Consider the following 20,715-nt stretch of genomic DNA (forward strand, 5'->3'; position numbering starts at 1 on the left):
TAGAGGCTAGAGGACGGATTAATATATTAATCCGTGGACTAGAGCACTATAGTGTTTTGTCTACACCAAATTAAAATTGTCTAATACGAATTTCAAATTAATGTTAACATTTTAAAGTTTATACACCTAGTACCTATACGAGTTATACGACTTCTTAAATATAATTAATATATATAATTGTTATATTTAATTGGTAGGTAAGTTATACTATTTTATTAAATCAATTCTCTCGCAAAAAAAAAAAAAGTGTTGTTAAATTATTTAGGAATTTGGGAATTATCTAAAATTAATGTTGAAGCTAATCAATTGTATTAAAATAATTGTTTATTTGTTCATACATATGTAATAACTAATAACTAATAAATAATTATGAAATTTATTTCATAGATACAATTTTTTGTAACAATAAGAGTAAAAATAGTCTTGACCTAGATACAAATTAAAATGGTTTGTACTAGATATAGATATTTAACAGTAAAAAAATATTAATCAAGGACAAGAAGGAGAAACAAAGATGCATGGTTCGTATAAAAATTTGTGTTAAGCAATGGAGGGGGTGGATGTTGTTTTTTTTAAAAATTACAAATATAATATGAAGGACTTTAAATTTGTGTATAAACATTAAACAATGCGATAAGTGATAACTGATAACAACTGTCTTTGTTTTGTTTCTATAATGCATTGAGTAATACTATAACTACAGTAGTCAGTAGTCAGTACTCTATGATCAAATTACTATTGTAATGTAAATACATTTCTTCAGAGTTCAGCTGTGTGGCCGTTTTTAAAATGAATAAAACGAGAACGATTTTTATTTTGGATGCGGGGGCGTTGTTTACCTTGCAAATATTGCAATTCTTCAGTCTGGATTATTACATTATGATTGTGTTCCAGAACACTTGGTACTCCAGATATCCAAACATACTCTTCCTGATGCTCAACATAGTGTTGACATTATTGTTCTACCATACTTTCCTCAACTGTTACAGAGAATACAAATATGAACGCAGTAAACAGACAGGAAATCTAGTCGAATGCAAAGCTAAGTATCCTGTATATCTAAACTGCATCACCTGGGTCACATATGTGACCATGTTGTTCAGTAAAATCATGATGATTTTTTCCAACAATGTCATCTCGTTGGTTTCCAATGATGATTTCATGGGACCTCAAATGCTCAAGGTAAAGTACCTATTGCCTATTACACCATTGTAATATAATCCATATTTACATACCTTTAATCATTTTTTAAATTGTTTATTTGTTTTATTTTTTCAGTTGCTTATTGGCGTTTCTGGTGTTGTATTTTATCTGTTAATCAGTGCTGAATGTTTTGGACGGCAAGTAGATCGTGATAAATGGCCAACAAATGCATGTATTATTGAGATTTTTGATTCTGTTGAAATATTATCGATAGTCATAGCATCAAATATTAAAATTGGGTACATAGAGTATTTAATCTACACTACAGCATTTTTAAACTTTATGTTACCATTATGGGTACTGTATAATGTTTCTCAACCAGATATTGATACCAAGCCAATGGGACTTCCACAACCAGTATGTTATAATTTTATGCATTTAATGTTAGTTCAAATGCCTTTTTTGGGCATCCGGATGTATATGTGGATTGTGTTCAATCAAAATGCCTCAGTGTTCATCATGAAAAATGTATTACACTTGTTATTTTTTTTGCATTCATTGTATCCATACATAAAAGAAATTTCTAAGAAAAACCAATATAGTCCTAAAACTTGTCGTGATGAAGATATGCCAGAAATTCTTTTGACTAATCGTAAGCATGATGAACCCAATGAATTACTTTAAATGATAATTCGTTAAAGATATTAACATGACCTACTCAATGAAACAAAAATATCCCAATCATTTATGATAATATTAATTATATTTTTAGATATACATATATATATTTTTTATAATGTATATTTTATACAAATGTACATAAGTTTTTACCTTTCTAGTTACACAATTATTTTTACTTTTTACTTTTTACTTTTTTCATGTATAAATTAAATGTTCAAAAAAGACTAAATATGTGTTCAAAAATGATTCTCAAATATTATGCCAAATATAATATTAAGACTGATATTAATTTTATATTTTTCGAATATAGTTTATTAAGGGTATGTATCACCATTGTGGTAATGTGTATTTTTATTTAAAATTTCCTAACATATAATTTTAATTGAGATGGAATTCAATGTGTTCAATTTTGTTTAAGTAAAATATGTATTAATTATAATAAAGTTTTAAATAAAATTACATAACATTTTTTGAAGTATTATAAAACTTTTTTTACCTTATATTATAACTGTTTTTCATTACATTTATCAGAATTTTATTCTTAATTATAAAACAAAATGTATATAGTGTTTATAGATGGGTTAAACTTAATACTTATATAAACTTCTTTAACAAAAAGATTAAAGAGTTTAATTAGTTACGTCTTGCATAATAGGTACTGCAAATTAACATTAACAGATTGTTTTAAAATTTATTTTAGTGTATTTCTCTAGATAACTATAAGACAAAATAATTAATGATGAATGAATTTTATGATTTACTTACATTGTAATTATTGTATTAAATAACTATTTTTGGATAATATTGCAGAAAAATCAGAAATTAAAGTTTAGTTCAACTTCATAGGCGGTCCATAGGTACATTATAAGATTGTATAATTTATATATCTTTGTTATTTCATGATCAAAAATTGTTACTAATTTGAAGTTCTGATGATAAGATTGAAATAGATTTGAGATGATAGACAGAGTTATAGTAATTAATATTTACAGACCTATCTCCGTTAAATCTCACTTATCCAAACTATCTGACAGTGACATACTTTAGGGGGTGGCGAGGGCTGAGCCCCCCTCCTTCTGAAATGAAAAGTACAACTTTTTAAAATAGTGTGTCTTCTGCTTTCTTTCCCCCAAAAAAATCCAAATATATTTAATCAACCCCCTAAAACCTATATACGCCACTGGTGTTGGTGAACTACTCCTTTCATGATTTTGTTATTTTTTAACCAATCAGCAATTATGGGTAAAATTGTTTGGTGTCAAGCTTAACATTTTTTTGGCAACATCTGGTGTACCCCAAGCTTCAAGGTAGACATTTATCACCGATTATGTTTTCATTATTTGTTAATAGTGTATACATAGTGCTTTGCCTTTTTAAAAAATACTATATTTCACAGATGACATAAAGTTCTTTATGGAAATAAGGTCAGCTGATGATGTGTGATGTATGAAAATAACCTTGATTGTTTCGTTAATTGGTGTTATACAATAAGTCTTAAAATCAATACTTCTAAATGTCATAAGATTCATCAGATTTTGTATATTATATATTGTACAAAAATTTCATATGTTAATGATGATCTAATAAATCTTAGTTTTAGAATTAAAGAATTTTTAATCCTGGTAATTATATTGCAATGATTTCTTTAGTAGAGCGTTTAAAGTTTTATAATTCATGATACGTCTATCTATGGACTTAAAATTAGTAAAACCGCTAAGTTCTTTTTATTGTGCTTTAGTTTGTCCTATTTTAAAATATTAATCTATAATCTAGGATCCTTATACTACACCGGTCATTGATCAACTTGAACGGTTGAACAAATATTTTTGAGATTCACATATTTTATGTTAGACATCCCCCACTTACCTGACAATTAAACTAATATTACAAATGTAATTGATCTGCTGACACTTGCTGATTGTAGAATAATGTTAAACTTAAAATGTATTTGTGGATTAATAACTAACCAATTTAGTTTTCCATCTTTGTTATTCCAAATCAATTTCAAAGCACCTTTTTCATTCTTAATGCTACCATGAATTATTTACAAAATAAATCTCTATGATGTATTATGTCACTCGCCAATGAGGACCACTTTTTTTATGATAGTTTGTTTTAATGTTTCTCATTTTATTAATTAATTTATTTTAATATTTTCTTATTATCCATTAGAAAATTGTATTGTAATATTCTACTTTTATGTCTTTATTATTGAACTGTCTTAAATGTTAAAAGGGGAAACCCGTATATTTAAAATAAATAAATAAATAAATAAGATTGAAATTTTTTCTAACTTTTGTAAAAGTACAGTCATTATTTGTAACAATACTTATTAGGTATAAATTGCAATTGTGAACGCTGATTTTGAAAAATGACTATTGGTAAAAATGATCTTTGAACAATGACCCAAACAAGATTGGATTCACTGATGTTATTTGTTAAACAACATAAAACAAATAATATGAAAACAGTCATCAAAAAGTTTAAAATACTACCTAATTGACACAAACATGCCAAATGGTATTAGATAATTATAACAATTAAACAATTTAATAAATTGTTTTTAAAAAATTGAATTAAATGAAAATTCAAAGTAGGAAAATTGAATTAAATATATATATAAATTCAGTAGAATTTGTTTATTTGGGACACCACATAAAGGGAACAACCGCTTAATAGGAGTAGATTGACATAGTCCCGAACACGGCTTTGTCTAAAGCTGTGGTCCCGAACGAATGTATTGGTTTATTAGTTATTCAGTAATCAGGACAGTCGGATAATGGGGGACAAATAGGTCACCGCCCAAAGTGTCTCAATTAAGCGGATTCTACTGTACATATACCTACGTGTTGTGTGTGTGTATGTGTATGTATATTATGTATTTATGTGTAATTAAATATACTGCTTATAAACTATGAAGTAAAGTCCTGAGACCGCTTATGGTCAATGTGTTAAATTATTTGGTTTAATAATAAATTGCCAATTGATATGTATTATGTAATATACTAATATGTATCGACTATTGTCTGTTTATTTGAATTGAGTTATTAGTTATACATAGGTAAATTAATGACAAATATAAATCTTTAACCTTCATTGATGTATTCTAAATCGGTATATCACAGTAACAATACCTAATTATTTTTATTTTGTAAATGTAACTTTATTTGTATATTATTCGGAATAATATAGCCGCTATGGCCATTAATCACTGGATATTAAGGTAGAAAGCTCACATAAATTATTTACATTTTTTTTTTTAAACTTGATAATATTTATGTTAGAAAATTTGATCCTAAATGGCTGCCAAATTTGCTATGAAATATGGTATTTGTTTCTTGTCTGTGAACTGTTGACTGTTGGTATAGCAACCGCTATTGTGAATAATTATTAGTATATACTGGTATAGTGGTTTACTACATTGTGTGTTCAATAACACAAATTATACATGGAAATTTAATCAGATCAATAGTATTATTAACATTATAAATTATTTTATCTAATAATAATTAACCTAAATTTACAGTACCTATCTAAATAATACCATTAATATTGTAACAAAATTAATGATATTTCCTTCTACTAAAACAATAGATATTTGGTTTTTGTTTTATTATATTTCATGGTAAACAGATTTTTGTTTGCAAATATTTAGGCAAAAACAATGTCTATAGTTACCTTTGAGAAACCTGTGCCCAAAGTGGCTGAGTCTGATTGGTATTACAAAATAACTGAATTAAAAGACTCTTGTGACGAACACAGATGTTATGCATTTGTATTAGGAAATGAATCGAAAAAACTAAGGAATGATACAGATATCACTACTTATTGGAGTACACATCATACCAATTCTAAGATCTTTGACAGGTACTTATGGTTTTAATTTTAGTTTTAGATAATGAAATAAACAAATAACTTTTATATTTTCAGACATACTGAAATAACACGCTGGAAATATTTAATTGAATTATGTTATAAAAACTTGCAAAAAGAAATTAAAGACTTGAAAATTGAAAAAGAGAAAACTGAAAAATGTATAGAATTTCTAAACTTGAACTTTACCGTTACAAATCATTGCTTAAGTATAAGAGATGAAAGGGGTGCTACAGATTTATGTCATGATATTGCATCTATTGAATTAAAAAATGTGTGTTTAAATGTTTTATGATTATACTGTTCAATCATAATAAGTAAATTGATACATTATATCAAGTTGTTTTAGGAACAAAACACTTTGGAAAAGCTGAAAAAGTTGTTAGTTGAAGTATGTCAAAATGCATGGGAAATGATTAATAAGTTAGAAGAGTTGGAAATTAATGTTGCTGAAGACTTAGAAAAAAAAAATAACACAATAAATATAGATAGTCAGTTATTAAAAATGACAAAAGATTCAAATAACATCTCTCTAAAACCAGATCCACTAAGGGTTTCAAAAGAGTAAGTTTTCAAAGTAATAGTATTAATATTAAATATTTCATTGTGTTGAAGTTTATTGTCTTTATGTTTTTTTTTTTTTTTTTTAATTTTTATTTATAAATGTCATGTTTTAAAAGTACCTACCTAACTAACAGTTAATAATCAATTAATAATTATAATAAATCTAAAATATTGGGTATTAATAAGTTACAAATTATGTTTCTATAAATTATAACAAAACTATAGCTTTATTAGGTACACCTATGTCTTATTTACTTACATATTGTGTTAAATGAGTTAATTTCAACCAGTAATATTTTATAATTTAACAAAAAAAAGTTAATTTGTGAAATATATTGTTCTTATCATTTTATTGTGATAAAAATATGTTTTAAAATTATTAATTTTTTTTTAATACTTTTGAAATGTTTTTTACTATACCTACTGATAGTCTTTAAAAATTTGAAATAGGATTATTGATTTCTCACTTTTATATAAATATGGTTATTAATTTATTAACCTTACAAGTTACAATGGGTTATAAGTAGGTATAGGTAGGTGCATTCTTAACAGATAGTGTACTTAATTCAAGTTAATATTTTTTTAAATCAAAAACAAAACTATCTTGTTAAAATAAAATTAACAAAAGCTCAATATTCATTATGAATAATTAATCTAGTATACCTAATGTCCTAATTGATATTACTTCAAATTATAAAACTACAGTTTCAATACATATGAAAAATGGCTTAAACAGTGCATTGATATAAAACAAAGAATTGAAAATGAATTAATGAGTTCAACAAAATTGCGTGAAACTATGTTTGTATCACAAAATAAAACTTTAAATGATCTATTAGCTCAAAATGACAAAGTAAATTATAATCTCAGAAGACGTATTTATGATACAGAAAGGATTAAGAACGAATTAGAATGGCAAAAATCGAATGTAAGGCAGTTAATACAATATAAGATTATTTAGGTACCTACCTAATTTAAAAATTATTTAAAGATGTTAACAGATAAGGATAAATTTTTGAAAGAAATTGAAAAATTAGAAAACGCTTTGTATAGAAAATTGAATCCTAAAATGTTGGTTGAAACACGGTGCGAAGAAAGATTATATAGGGCTGGTATTGAATTGTGCCTTGATAAAACTACTATTGGATTGCAAAAAGAACATTTTCAACTCAATAATACCATCAAAATGTTGAATGATAAGCTAAATCAAACAAAGTAAAAATACATATGAAATTAATGCTGCAGTAGGTACATAGTAAATGCCATGTTTTTGATAATATATTTATTTTTTTAGGGCTTTGCATAATATTCTTATTGAGCAAATAAACGTACTTGATGAGCAATTAAAAAATAAGACTCATACATTAAATGTCGACCATAAATGTCTACAGTATAGAGTACAACTGGACAACCGGAGTTGTAGCTAATCATCCAATAATTTTTTGGCTAACAGGATATAATATTATAGACATCTTAGATCTTGAGAAATCCTAAAAAAATTTAATGAAATATTATCAGAACACACATTTTGGGGTAAACCAATTTCAACTCACAACTGTTTATTTTTTCTTGTTGGCATCTGCCACCCAACTATTATTATTTATTATTATGTTCAAAATAAATATATATATATACAGAATGATTCTTTTATCAAACAACACTCATTATTTGAAAAAGTATTAATGTTTTTGGAAAAAAATTTTTACGTAGTTTCAAGTTGTTAAAAACAACGTTTTTATTAAAAAATTATATTTTTAAATATTTTTTATCCTTATAGTTTTTTAAGTTTTTTACTTTTTTGAATGACAACATAGTGTTTTAATTTCATATTCCAAAGCAGAATAAATTTCTGAGTATTTTGATACATAAAATTCGAATTTAGGGTGAGTAGTTTATGAGTTATAATTATTTAAAGTTTAGACAAGCGGAGTAGTGGACAAACATTTTGAAGGGTACCCCGTACCACTCCACTCCGCGCAACTAAACTTTAAATACGTATAACTCATAAACTACTCGCCCTAAATTCGATTTTTATGTATCAAAATACTCAGAAATTTATTCTGCTTTGGAATATGAAATTAAAACACTATGTTGTCATTCAAAAAAGTAAAAACTTAAAAAATTATAAGGATAAAAAATATTTAAAAACATAATTTTTTAATAAAAACGTTATTCTTTAACAACTTGAAACTACGTAAAAAAATTTTTTCAAAAACATTAATACTTTTTGAAATAATGAGTGTTGTTTGATAAAAGAATCACTCTGTATAATATATTCTTGAAATAATTTATTGTAGATAATTTAGCATTATCTTTAACCTATCGGTAATATAAAAAAATACAAATTAATTTGTAACTTTATTTATGTTTATTAATTTAAATTGTTTGAATATAATGTTCTGTTTTGAAATCTATTTAGTACTTATATGATTATATTTATTTACTTAATGAAATCACAATCATTATAATTATAAATATCTATTTGGAAGTAAATTATATATTATACAATTAAAATATAGGTACTATTCTTGTAGGTACATAATATACTCCTAGACTTGAATATAATCTTATATTCTTTAACAATTAATAATACAATTAATATTGTTACTTTGAAGTTTAAGTAATATCAGTTTACTGTTATAGATAACAATACAAAATTGTTTCTACTGAACTCAGTTAACTCATATTTTTCACTTTTTATTTAACTGACCTATGGTTATAAAAGCTGGTGGATATCAGTCTTAAAAATAATTGTACCTGTAGATATATAAGAATATTTTTATATATCTGTGATTGTACCTTATTGCATGGCATGTTCAGGTTGAGAGGGTTATGGATATGATATTGGTTCCTCCTTTGACTTATTTTTTTCTGTTGACTGTTGAGTATTGAGTATTGATTGCTCTTAATTTATTATTAAAATAAAAATTTATATTTTCAATATTTTTTTTTCTGTGATTTTTAATTTTTTATGTAAGTTAAATTTATTGATTACTCTAAAACATATGGTAAAGTAATAAAAGCATATTTTACCATTATCGCAAGGTGATTTATGCTTATGCCAAGATGTTACTAATAAATAGTAACATACATAATATAAATATTTCCCTTGCACATGATTAATGATATATTATTAATTTATTATAATAAACTAGCATTAAATTAAAGAATATATATTTTTTGGTGTTATTATAATATACCATGGTTTGAAAATAGATAAATCCTCTCTGTCAAAAAATCTAAGCATGCCACTGTTTCATAGTTATAATAAAAATAATGCACTTCCATTTTTAATTTAGATATATTAACGTCATGTACAATGTAGGGGTACTCATTTACTCATTTAAATAATATGTTAGTCACTCACTCAGAGTAAATAATAATACTTTTAAATTTAATTTTAATTAAGTATAGTATGTAGTTGGGGCAGTTGAGCTATATTTAATAATGATTTTTAAGTAAATTCTAGAATTTATTTTCAAACTGATACTTTTTAGAAATGTACTTAGATTGTGTTAATCTCTCTCTTTGTCACTTCTCGTATAATTACTAATCATAATAAGTACTAAAAATAATATCAATATTCAACACATAAAAATATAAAACAGTAAATACCATACTATACTGAGCTCAATGAGTTGAATATTTTTATTTTTTAGGACCACAAACTCTCAAAAATGTAGTTTATTGGTGACCCCTAAATATTTTTGGCATCTAAAACCACTGTCTGGTCTTAAATTTCTTATTTGTGCTACAGAACACAATATTGGTTTATAAATACTTAAAATAAATAATTGGTTAAGTGTCAATTTGTTATGCTGTTATGGGCATGGGCAAAAGTCTTACAGTCCTTTGAGTTTTGACCTATATGTATAAACATATTAGGTTGTATAAATATATTACCATATGGCATATGTCTAATACCAATTACTTCTAATATAGTAATAAGTAAGGGCGGTAAGCTAAACAAATTTTCTCACATATAGGCGCGGACTGGCTGGGATGCTACAGTATCTCTTGTCCTAAAATATGTTTGTCCCTATCAGTATGAATGTGTCTTAATTACTTTACTTAAAACTAATGGGAGTTTTGAAGGCAAAAGTTACAATCCTCTATTAAAATTGTAGGTAGATCTTTAATTTATAAAATATTAATAACAATCATAAAGAATACATTTAAGTAGGTAGCCATTAAATAAATAAATTAATCAGAGCAGTTTTTTAAAACATTTATTTATTAATTTAATAGTTACATAATGTAACATTGAGTTGTTTTGTTTTTTTTTTTTTGAGGGGGGAGGTAAATTTTCCCAAAATAGTTTTATTATTTGCCCTTTAAATTTATAGCATCTCGTGCCCTTTTTTACCATTCCGCGCCTGGCAAACATATTATATATATATATATATACATACATATATATTTATATTATATACTTATAAATTGTTTATTTATACATAGGTACTACCTATACGATGAATATACGATATACTAATATGTATTATTATTAATTAAATACCCACTAACTACTCAAAAATCAAAAACTGTAGCAGACAAAGTATCAACAATTAATTATAGAAATAGGTACGCACAACAAAATATGTGTAAAAAAATTGAGGATTTTTCAGCTCGAACCACCTATAAATCACTACTGGTTCAAATATTTAAAAAAATATAAATGTGTATAGTCTAAAGTCTATTTTGACTATGCCAAAAACCTCAGTAAAAATGTTGTTTTATAATTATTTGATTAAAAAAGTAAGAACGCGTTTAACAAATATAAGTTCTCACTGGTTATAATTTTGTCAGTTTTCGAACATAATTTCATAAATTTATAATATTGATTCATGATTATTATTACTAAACATAATTTATGACTATTGAGACATTGGCTTGGAACACTAATTAATGAAAATTATATAAATAAAAAGCACATACAGCCACTACGGTATCCTGTCTTGTCATTTGTCACCCTCCCTATTCAATGTATTTGAATAAGAGTTATAATTATTATTATTTATAAGCTAGAATTTTCTAAGGATTTCGTATTTTCTCACAAATTGTATCGAGTAATTGGTTACATATGTAAGTAAGTAAGTTTCCACACAAACAAAACTATAACTTACGTAATTACTATAAGTTATAGTTATAGTAGGTATAATATTTTAAGGTAAATTAATAGATTCAAGATTCAATAGATGAATTGAAAATTTTATTTTTGAAAATGATTTAAATGAGATTATTACATTATTTGCATGTGATACAAATATAGAATTTTTAAATCAATTTGAATTAGTATAGGTAGTCTGTAGATGATACTTAAAATTATTGCAATAAACGTTTTATACAACTCTATACAGTTATCATAGATTCAAAAAAAGTATTTATAACACAACAACTAATATGCAATGTTTACCATAACAACTACATTTAGTTATTAGTACTTGGAACTTATACATGCTTACAGGTATTTTTTTAGAGGTGATACATATTGGCTTAACCGTGATGGACTAGCCTTTACAGGGCACAATCGCACAGACGTTTTTACCATAAACATACAAAAATAACTGTCGTCTGTCGTGTGTTTGAATGTGTAAAATAATTAATAATAATTGTATATATTATATAAGTACAATTGTTCAGTTTAAAAAAAAAAACATATTCGAAAATTATATTATATTGAAAAAAAATCATAATCCCACGTACTAAGATAAAGAGTGGGATTATAATTAGTATATTTTTTCAATACAATATATTTTTCAGACCAATGTTTTTGTTGCTGGAATTAGTGCACTCTCTAGTCTCTAGTGATTGCCTTTTGTGGTTACTTAGTACTTATTTTGTTAATATTATTATTGAAATTCAGGAGCGTAGACAAGTGGGGTGTTTTAAAAGTTTAACTCTTCTTTCGACATTTTAGAAAAATTATCATTTATGTTTTTATAGAGCAAAACTAGTAAAAGTGCAGGTTTTTGTCAATGAACTTCTAATTTTATTATAAGTATAAAAATGTATCCCCACCCCCTCAAAAAAAAAAAAAATAAATAAATTTGTGTACATGGCTGTTGATGCCATTATTAAATAGGTATTTTAGTGTTTCTTAAACTTTAATGTTGCACTCATTTTCGTATACACAATCGTAATGTTTTTAAGGCTTATAGATAGAGATCGTAGTGATCGTACGCAATCGTATGTCACCGGGTGTGATAACATTTTTTTATTTTTGGGGATGCGTGAACCAAAAATGTTTGGGAACAGCTAAAATATGTGATTATTTCAAATAATTTTATTTGATTGGGTGTCGATGAGATAGAGTTGCTGGTGACGTATAAATACGTAGTCCATATAGTCGTAAGACTAACTGAAAAAAAAAAGGAAAAGTAGGTAACCGCTTTGATGTGCAGTTAACCTATACATAGAACTAGACACCTAGTAATTGAGGAGTAGATAAGTCACTGTATCATGTATATGTAAAGTTTAAATTCAAAGATAAGTTGTTGCATATACAAAAAACGATGATTTTACCGATTCTGAGCAAAGATGGTCTATTAATTTAAATTACTATAAGTGTATTTACTATTTTATGATATATTTATGTTACTATTAAAGTAATTTATTTTACTATGTTGGTAATAGAATAGATTATATTTTTTACTAAAAATATTAAATTTATATTGAAATTGTTATAAACGTTATGCTTATGATATATCAGGCGCGGATCCAGAATATGTTTAAGGGGGGGGGGCAATACCATGTGGGTATCGTATTTTATAGGCTGTCAAAAACACACATCCTAAAATTTACCTGCGTGGCAGAGTCTACGGAGAGTAGGGCATGGCCCCTTGGCCACTCCTTTGGATTTGCACTTGTGATACATATAAAATATAGGTACCCAAGTTATAGGTAACTATATTCACCCGCAGTCACGACTATTTTTAAATTACAATAAAATAATTCGTTTAAAATGTTTAAGTATCTAGTTTTATCAAAATTTAATTTCAGATAATTTATAAAAATATTGTGCCTATAGACTATATGGTCTATGTTTATATCTATGTATATGTTAGCGGCAATGTGTATAATATATTTAATATATAAAATGCCTAGGAATTCAATGTAATACCTGCCATACCCGGTGATTTTTTAAGAAGTATATATAATATATTTTTTCTATATACTTTCTTAAATATTTTGTATAGTAACTTAAAGTATTTTATTAAAATTAAATGACAAATAACAAAATGGCAATGTGTACAAAAGGGAAATTACTAGGAGAAATCCAAAAAAAAAATTTCCTTTTATCATAATAATGACAATTAATTTTATTAGCACACAAAAAAAATTAATTTATAAATTGTATGGCTAGTACACAGTTATTAATTATTATTACTACTTATAATAATATTCTAAAAAATACAAAAATCTATGTAGAACGTAGGTAGGTACTTAAAAATAAAATTTAAAACTCTTCACAACCTGCACTCGACTTTCCACGCACAACATTTTGTCAAAGGCTGAAATGTGAAAATAGTATATGACTATTGTGACGAAATAATTATCGGAGCATCTGTCGGCAGTCGAAACTATACTTCATTAAAGTTATCGATATTACAGATTACTAATGGATTTGTATTAGGTGAAGGTACATTGTCAAATATCAATACTGATAACATGGATTTAATACATTACCTATATACATTGTTTGGCTTTTATATATTTTTTTATTAAAAGGCTTTGATAATTTAAATAATTTTATATATTTCTGGCTGTAGTTGGTATAATGGTATTAATGGTACTATATATAGAGTTCCTAGACATTTTATAAAATACCAATATTATACACATTGCCACTAACGTATTATATACCTGAAAATGGCTATAAATGCTATAATAACAACTATTACTACTTGTAATACATTTCAATATTTTTTTTATCAATATTTATAGAAAAAAAAATCAATAATGTCAAGTGTCTATTAAATGGCTAAAAAGAGTCAAAATATTTTAAAAATGTAATCATACATAATTAGAACATGTTAAATTGTTAAATATGTTTGGAAAAATGTTAACAGTTGTCACTTTGTCAGTTATTTGAGTTTCAACAAAAAAAATAAAAAAATCGAATTCGTCAAAAATTGATTTTGCATAAAATGGAGTTTTTATTTATTCCCTAGTTATTTTGAAAAATACTAGAAATATTTTACTTTTGACCCACCTTAAAATATCAACTAGATCTATTTTGCTACAAAAATCCAAAATAAAGTTGAAAATTGTAGAATTTTTGCTGCCTCAAAAAATGGCTGAAATATACGACAGACAGATGATCATTGTATAATCTATAATCAATATAGGTACATTCTGCGCTCCGTTTAGAATCTAACCTAGCTATAGCCCTATGCCCCAATAGGACCATAAGGACTCCAGTCAGTAGCGTGCTGAACAATTTTTAGATCTGAGGCAAACTACCAATTGATCACTCATACACGAAACACAATATACCATCATACACCCACAATTTTCATTCTATATTTTTTTTTACTTTAAATGCCTATAGTAATATTGAAAAGTTTTTATCGCACAAAACCCATTTCGGCTTGAGGCAATTGCTTCAAAAAAGCCTACTTCACACGCTTTTGGCTCTAGCAACCGACAACCCCGAGTTTTTTTTTATTAAAACGACGTAACTGTTATGGTTATAGCCGCTTATAGTGCTTTCGATCCACGCATTGTGCGATTAATATTGGTACATAAAATGAGCTAAAGTATTGACAAATTCTATATCATTCACTAGTTTTTATAGTGTATTGTCTGTGATGTGAAACGCGATTGCACGAGGACCCGAGTGCAATAAAGTAACGCGTGTTTGTAGACGTTTGCCGGGCACAAAATGGGCAATTAATAATTATTATGAACTATTAGTATTAGGCCTTATAGGTGTTGGGCAGAAAAAATATGCAAATCTTGCACTTTACTCATTTTAGATTTGTGTCAAAGTACAAGATTTCTACGTCTATTTACTAGACTACCTACGTGGACAGCTGCATTGTGGCGCAATCAAAAGAGATAGACGAAAAACTTATTTGTGGCTTCTAATCTCACGGTTCATTGACCGTCGGGCGCGATAATAACAAATAACAATTAACAATAGGTATTATGGTTAAAATTTTAAAAGAAAATGTATATCGTCCGTCGGGAGACCCAATTCCGGGACTACCGCGTCGCCAACAATAACAATAAAATAATATATAGATAAATACGATTAACAACAGTCAACAATTTTGTTATTGTACGCGCAGGTATTAATATACCTCTTCGAATGGTATAAAACTATAAACATTAAACGCGCGCACTTCCCGATGGTTATCGTACCGTGGTCGTCGGACGGGCCCACTCGTCACCCAATCGCCCACCCCGTCGGACCTGACCGCCCAGTCCGCCAGACCCATCCACCCGTCCGCCGGCCCAAAAGTACACCGCCCCGCGCGCGCCGGCCGCGCAGTATCAATATATCCCCGTCGCCGGTAACACTGACGGCCGACGAGCACGAGCTCCCCAATGCCACTATCTCCTCGACGGCCTGCGAGTGTGCATGGGCACATTCCCATTCCAGACGCGACCATCGTCCACCTGGATTCTTGGACGGAACGGACCACGACGACGGTACCCGCTACCATCGCCGGACTACGCTGTACACGGTAACCGCGGCGGTGCCGTCGCCGAGTTCTGCCCTCGTTCCGGTAACGACAGACACCGCGTCCTCTCGCTCCGAGTAGGTTCGTAGAAGGTTTTATTTCATTTCTTTACAGTTTTCGACCGTCACCCGAACACGCACGTGCCGCCCGATCGGCGGCGCCGTGGCTCGAGGGTCTTGTATACGATAGGTGGGTAACTAGCGCCTGGCGCCACGGCGAGCTCGTAGTAGTTATTATGTATTTCCGGTGCGCGACTGCGCCAAATTCACTGTCGTGTTCCCGCGGTCCCGCCAGACCGTTTTCCCGAGTCGCTTGATCGACGCGAATACTAAGTACACACATTACGTACAGTGTGTTTGATAGACGCTCGACAGACCACCGAGTGGTCCACATTCCCAGCGGCGGTTGTCTCTTGAGATTATCGGGTCGTTTCACTATCCCGTCACCACCACCGTGACCATAGTTCCACGGCTTCTTCAGTGTTTTTTCGCCGCCACACGCACAAGCTCCTTAGTCCTTGTCCTCTTCCCCCCCCATTTCCATTTAATTTTTATCGTCCTCGGAGGCGCTTTTCTTTGCTGGTTCGACTATCGCGCGTTTTAGTTGCACTTGGTAAATTCGCGTATTTTTTTTTTTTATCCATTTATTTGTACAAATCATTTTTTAATAATTAATGTAATTCCATCATTTTATTCACCTCTAATTTTTAATAAATATCTCGGGTGTTATGATAATTAATAACAGTTTAAACTGTACTCCCATTACTAATTGAAAGATTTTCCCTGGTGGTGTTAATTGCATCATTATATTAGTTCAATCTCTCAATATAATTGTGATTGTTTGCATTAATACATTTTTTCTGGCTTTGTAAACACCAATATATAGTAAAAATTGTTCATTTATAATAATTTTTTGTCTAGTTTAAAATAGTGTTATTTTCATTGAAATGTCTAGTGGACAATTTGTTATCTGAGTCTCATGTAATAATTTTTTTAAAGTTATATTTCTTGTAAATTAGTGTAACACATTTTACCAGCTTATTACTAGATACAAATAACACAAATGTCCATTATTCTATGTATAAAAAATTAAAAGTTAAATGTTTGATGAATTATTTAGCACATATCATATTGATAAGGAAGATGAAGTTTTTTCAAACAATAATTTTTGTTTTTTAATTTTCATAATTTTGATGAACATAAATATTCAATTTTAACTTTTGAGTTTTGTAACATTACATAAATATTAAATTAAAAAATTGTTATACCTAAATAATTTGATTTTCTGGCTAGAATAGTGAAATCAATTCTATCAATTGTACATTTATTATACAATTAGTATATTTAAAATAGTATACAATTTGTCTGCGTTTGCATTTAATAAAGCATCTATTTCTATAAAATGTGTACGGCTAAAGCTATTGGTATAAGATAATAGATACATGAATTTTAAAATTGCTTAACACTGATAAATTAGAGCAGAATAGTATAATAATATATAATGATATTTTATATTAGTAATGCTAAAAATATTTATGACTTGGTTTAAAGTCACACCTGTTTAATTTATTTCTAACAATGTGTCAATGATAATAATTAATTACTATTTTAAAGTTTTATAAAATGCTTATTTATATGACATTTTAACTTATTTTTTTAGATCATGAAGCCACAAATGAAAGAACGATATCGAAAACAAAAGTTTTTGAAAAATTTAGGTCTACAACCTAATAAGAATACAAAGTATTTATTAATTTTTTTTAAACTCAATTCAATGGTTTTAAAAGTAATCATAAATAATTTTTTTTTAGGCCTGCAGATGATGAAAACGATTTCAATGTAAGTATGATAATTTGTTGTTAAATGTTAATGCTATATTTAGTCTTATATGTGTCTAAAATTGGTTTTGTAATTTAGATATGCGAAAGAGTATGTTTTTATTACTTTGATGATGATGCACAAGTGGTATGTCGAGGTTGTTATAAAAGTTTTAAAACATGGTTAAACTATCGAATGCATTTTAATACATTATTATGTCATACAACTGAAACAAATTATAAGCTAAACACTTATAATGATGTTTATAAAAAATACAAATTAAAGAAAGCTAAGACAAAGAAAAAAATTAATGAACGTTTAAGTGCTGCACAACTTATGGATTTGGAAACTTTGAACACTCGTAAAACAAGAAAAAGGTACAATGTCTTATACAGTAAGACTTCTGTTAACGGTCACCTCTATGTAATGGTTAGGTTTTTTGGTCCCATCAAGTGTTATATCATGTATTGTCACCTCTATAGGACGGTCATCTCTAAATAGTCATTATTTAATGGTCCCTTCGGTGACCGTTGTTTAGAAGTTTCACTATAGTTATAAATTGGTGTAAGATAAAATAATAATTGATATATTGTTATTATGTTATTTAGATGTTACAAAAACACTAGGGTAGTTGTTACTGTTTCAAAATCTTCATCAGACTCTGGTTCATTAAGTTCAGAAAAAACAAATGTAAAGACAATAAAGAAAGAAGCTGCTGAAAATCTTATTAGTAGTGATGAAAGTGTAGAGGAGTCAAAAACAAAATCTAAACCAAAACCAATTGGTTGCAATACTGTGCAAGTTCAAGACATTCCAAGTAGTACAAAAACTGTTATTCCTAATTCACCTCATGACAATCAGGCGACATTAACCATAAAAACTGAATGGAAAACTAATGACTTATCTCAGATTTCTTCAGACGATCATTCATCAAGCTCTACTCATAGTTTACCAAAATATACTCCCAAAAACAACGAGCCATTAAAATATCAGTATGTTTGTGTTATTTGTGATGCACAATTTTTGAGTAAATGTTCACTTACTATGCACCAAGTACAGCATATCAAATCTGACCGCAGTAGTTACAACGTTTTTATGGCTGCATTAACTCAATCTGCTAAAGTTTAGCCCATCAAATGTCATTTGAGTTATGACATAAAGGTAACTCTAATCCCTATAATGAAGTATCAAGTCCTATTTATTTATTTATTTATATAACAATGGTTTAACATAAACTGTTTGATACTTATGGTTGTACATTTTTAAGAAAATAACAGTTTTTTGTTTGTATCATTTAAGTTTTTATCATACGTGCATTACCATTAAATATCACAACATGTGACCATTGCCGTCTTTCAAACGTATTATATTTACTTTTATTTGATTCCTATATTGTTTTTTTTATTTTAGATTAAAATAATTGTAACCTTTTCCACATAATTAAATTGAATTTTAGAACACTAAAAGATATTGTTTGGTTAAGCTAAAAGAGTAATATAGAAACTAGTTGCATTATTGAGAATTTTCATGAATCATATCAAATAGTATTGAATGCAAGTGTATTTTTATTTATTTATTATTTTTTTTTGATTGTTTATCCGACAATATCTTAAGCTGCTTTTTTATGAGAGTTAAGTTGGTGATACTTTAATATAGGGCACTTTAAATTCTAAGGTTTGCTTTTTTTTTGTATAAAAAATTACTATTATTAACGTTTAAGATAATGTTTTGTATTTTCAGTGTACCTCACATAAAATAAATGAAAATTATTAAAATAATTTTTTTCTTTATAACAACAGTATAGAAGATATAGTTATCTTTTATACCAGGTCATTGTGTCATATTAGTTTATAATTAATAATATGGTTATTTGGTAACATATGGTTTATTATAGTAGTTTTAAATCATATTTGATGAATGGTTGAAGGAGCAAGGGCGTATTTTTTTGTTGTTAATTGAGCGACGGATGTCTTTATTAGGTGCTCAATGTGCATCTGCGCAAAGTTACTCATTATACATTTATATGTTTATGGTTTATCTGGATAATCACTAAATATTTGACAGTTATTCAATGAAACAGCTTTAGATCATTTATTATTTTTTTATAGGAAAAATGTGTTATGTATTTATTTTCCTTCAAATCTTAAATATTTTTTTTTAACATAACAATTGCTTTATTTTGTTTATTAGCGAGTATAAAATTAAATACAAATAAAATAATAGGTACGGTCGTCAATCGTTAGTCTTAATAATAAAAAATTATACAATTAGTACAAAATAACTAGGTATTGATTTTTGAATAAAATCAGTTTTGTATAATTTTGTAGTATAGTATATAGTATGATCTAAAATTCTGAGATACTATATAACACAATAACTAGCTGACAGATTGTAAACCAAAAGATAAACATCTAATAAGTAATTTCGCGCATGCCCACATCGAACACCTAAAAAAGAGACGTCACTAATACAGGCAACAACTTTTCTTATGAAATATCAAGTATGGATATAATATTTTATTAATATGATCTAAGATACTAGTGGAGTAGTGAACTTCTATTTTGATTTTGAACAAAACCAATTAAAAAATCAAGGCTAATGTTATTTATCATTTAAATTAATTAATAATAATAAATTCTCTTAAAATGCAATACGTATTTAGTAGAGTTAAATCTGCATTTATAGTATTTACTGTTTATGTCACATATATGGAATATGAGTTATGACACTGATTTTTGTGATTTAGCATTATTCATAAGTAAAACTAGTTTCTTAACAGTTAAGTTCATCTATCTAAAATGTTATTATTGAAGATTGAAGGTATTAAATCTTCTGTTATAGAATGTACATAGTAAAACGTAAACACAAATCATAACACCGTAACAGTCGTTCCGCGATCAACATAATTACTGCAGAAGTACAGACTATAGATAAGTATATGTACTATA

General features: G+C 27.6%; 3 protein-coding genes across 4 annotated transcripts; all 3 read left to right on the plus strand.

Annotated features, from left to right (window-relative positions):
* Positions 1-608: 608 nt before the first annotated feature.
* On the plus strand, positions 609-2,074 carry LOC113553740. Its single transcript, XM_026957238.1, has 2 exons — positions 609-1,182; positions 1,279-2,074. The coding sequence occupies exons 1-2, from the start codon at positions 790-792 to the stop codon at positions 1,825-1,827; spliced, it is 942 nt and encodes a 313-aa protein (XP_026813039.1). The 5' UTR covers positions 609-789; the 3' UTR covers positions 1,828-2,074.
* A 3,129-nt stretch (positions 2,075-5,203) lies between these two features.
* On the plus strand, positions 5,204-7,778 carry LOC113554324 (tektin-B1-like). The gene is made up of 6 exons (XM_026958112.1): positions 5,204-5,691; positions 5,755-5,971; positions 6,047-6,261; positions 6,967-7,189; positions 7,253-7,476; positions 7,556-7,778. Exons 1-6 carry the CDS (start codon positions 5,489-5,491, stop codon positions 7,686-7,688), a joined length of 1,215 nt encoding a protein of 404 aa, XP_026813913.1. The 5' UTR covers positions 5,204-5,488; the 3' UTR covers positions 7,689-7,778.
* Positions 7,779-15,808: 8,030 nt separating this feature from the next.
* LOC113553048 lies at positions 15,809-19,512 on the plus strand. 2 transcript variants are annotated; one of them, XM_026956171.1, is made up of 5 exons: positions 15,809-16,027; positions 17,610-17,692; positions 17,761-17,788; positions 17,867-18,144; positions 18,376-19,512. In XM_026956171.1, the coding sequence occupies exons 1-5, from the start codon at positions 15,848-15,850 to the stop codon at positions 18,893-18,895; spliced, it is 1,089 nt and encodes a 362-aa protein (XP_026811972.1). In that variant the 5' UTR covers positions 15,809-15,847; the 3' UTR covers positions 18,896-19,512. The 2 variants fall into 2 exon arrangements, with proteins under 2 accessions (XP_026811972.1, XP_026811973.1); XM_026956172.1 differs by having other exon boundaries at positions 15,892-16,031.
* Positions 19,513-20,715: the final 1,203 nt, after the last annotated feature.

Source organism: Rhopalosiphum maidis, chromosome 2, assembly GCF_003676215.2.
Source record: "Rhopalosiphum maidis isolate BTI-1 chromosome 2, ASM367621v3, whole genome shotgun sequence".
In the NCBI taxonomy this organism is placed as follows: Eukaryota; Metazoa; Arthropoda; class Insecta; order Hemiptera; family Aphididae; genus Rhopalosiphum; species Rhopalosiphum maidis.

Coding starts and splice junctions, on each gene's coding strand:
- LOC113553048 (XM_026956171.1), top strand. CDS start 15,848: ATGGGCACATTCCCATTCCAGACGCGACCATCGTCCACCTGGATTCTT. Junction 16,028..17,609: donor ACCGCGTCCTCTCGCTCCGA/GTAGGTTCGTAG, acceptor TTATTTTTTTAG/ATCATGAAGCCACAAATGAA. Junction 17,693..17,760: donor CAACCTAATAAGAATACAAA/GTATTTATTAAT, acceptor ATTTTTTTTTAG/GCCTGCAGATGATGAAAACG.
- LOC113554324 (XM_026958112.1), top strand. CDS start 5,489: ATGTCTATAGTTACCTTTGAGAAACCTGTGCCCAAAGTGGCTGAGTCT. Junction 5,692..5,754: donor AATTCTAAGATCTTTGACAG/GTACTTATGGTT, acceptor TTATATTTTCAG/ACATACTGAAATAACACGCT. Junction 5,972..6,046: donor CATCTATTGAATTAAAAAAT/GTGTGTTTAAAT, acceptor AAGTTGTTTTAG/GAACAAAACACTTTGGAAAA.
- LOC113553740 (XM_026957238.1), top strand. CDS start 790: ATGAATAAAACGAGAACGATTTTTATTTTGGATGCGGGGGCGTTGTTT. Junction 1,183..1,278: donor TGGGACCTCAAATGCTCAAG/GTAAAGTACCTA, acceptor TTATTTTTTCAG/TTGCTTATTGGCGTTTCTGG.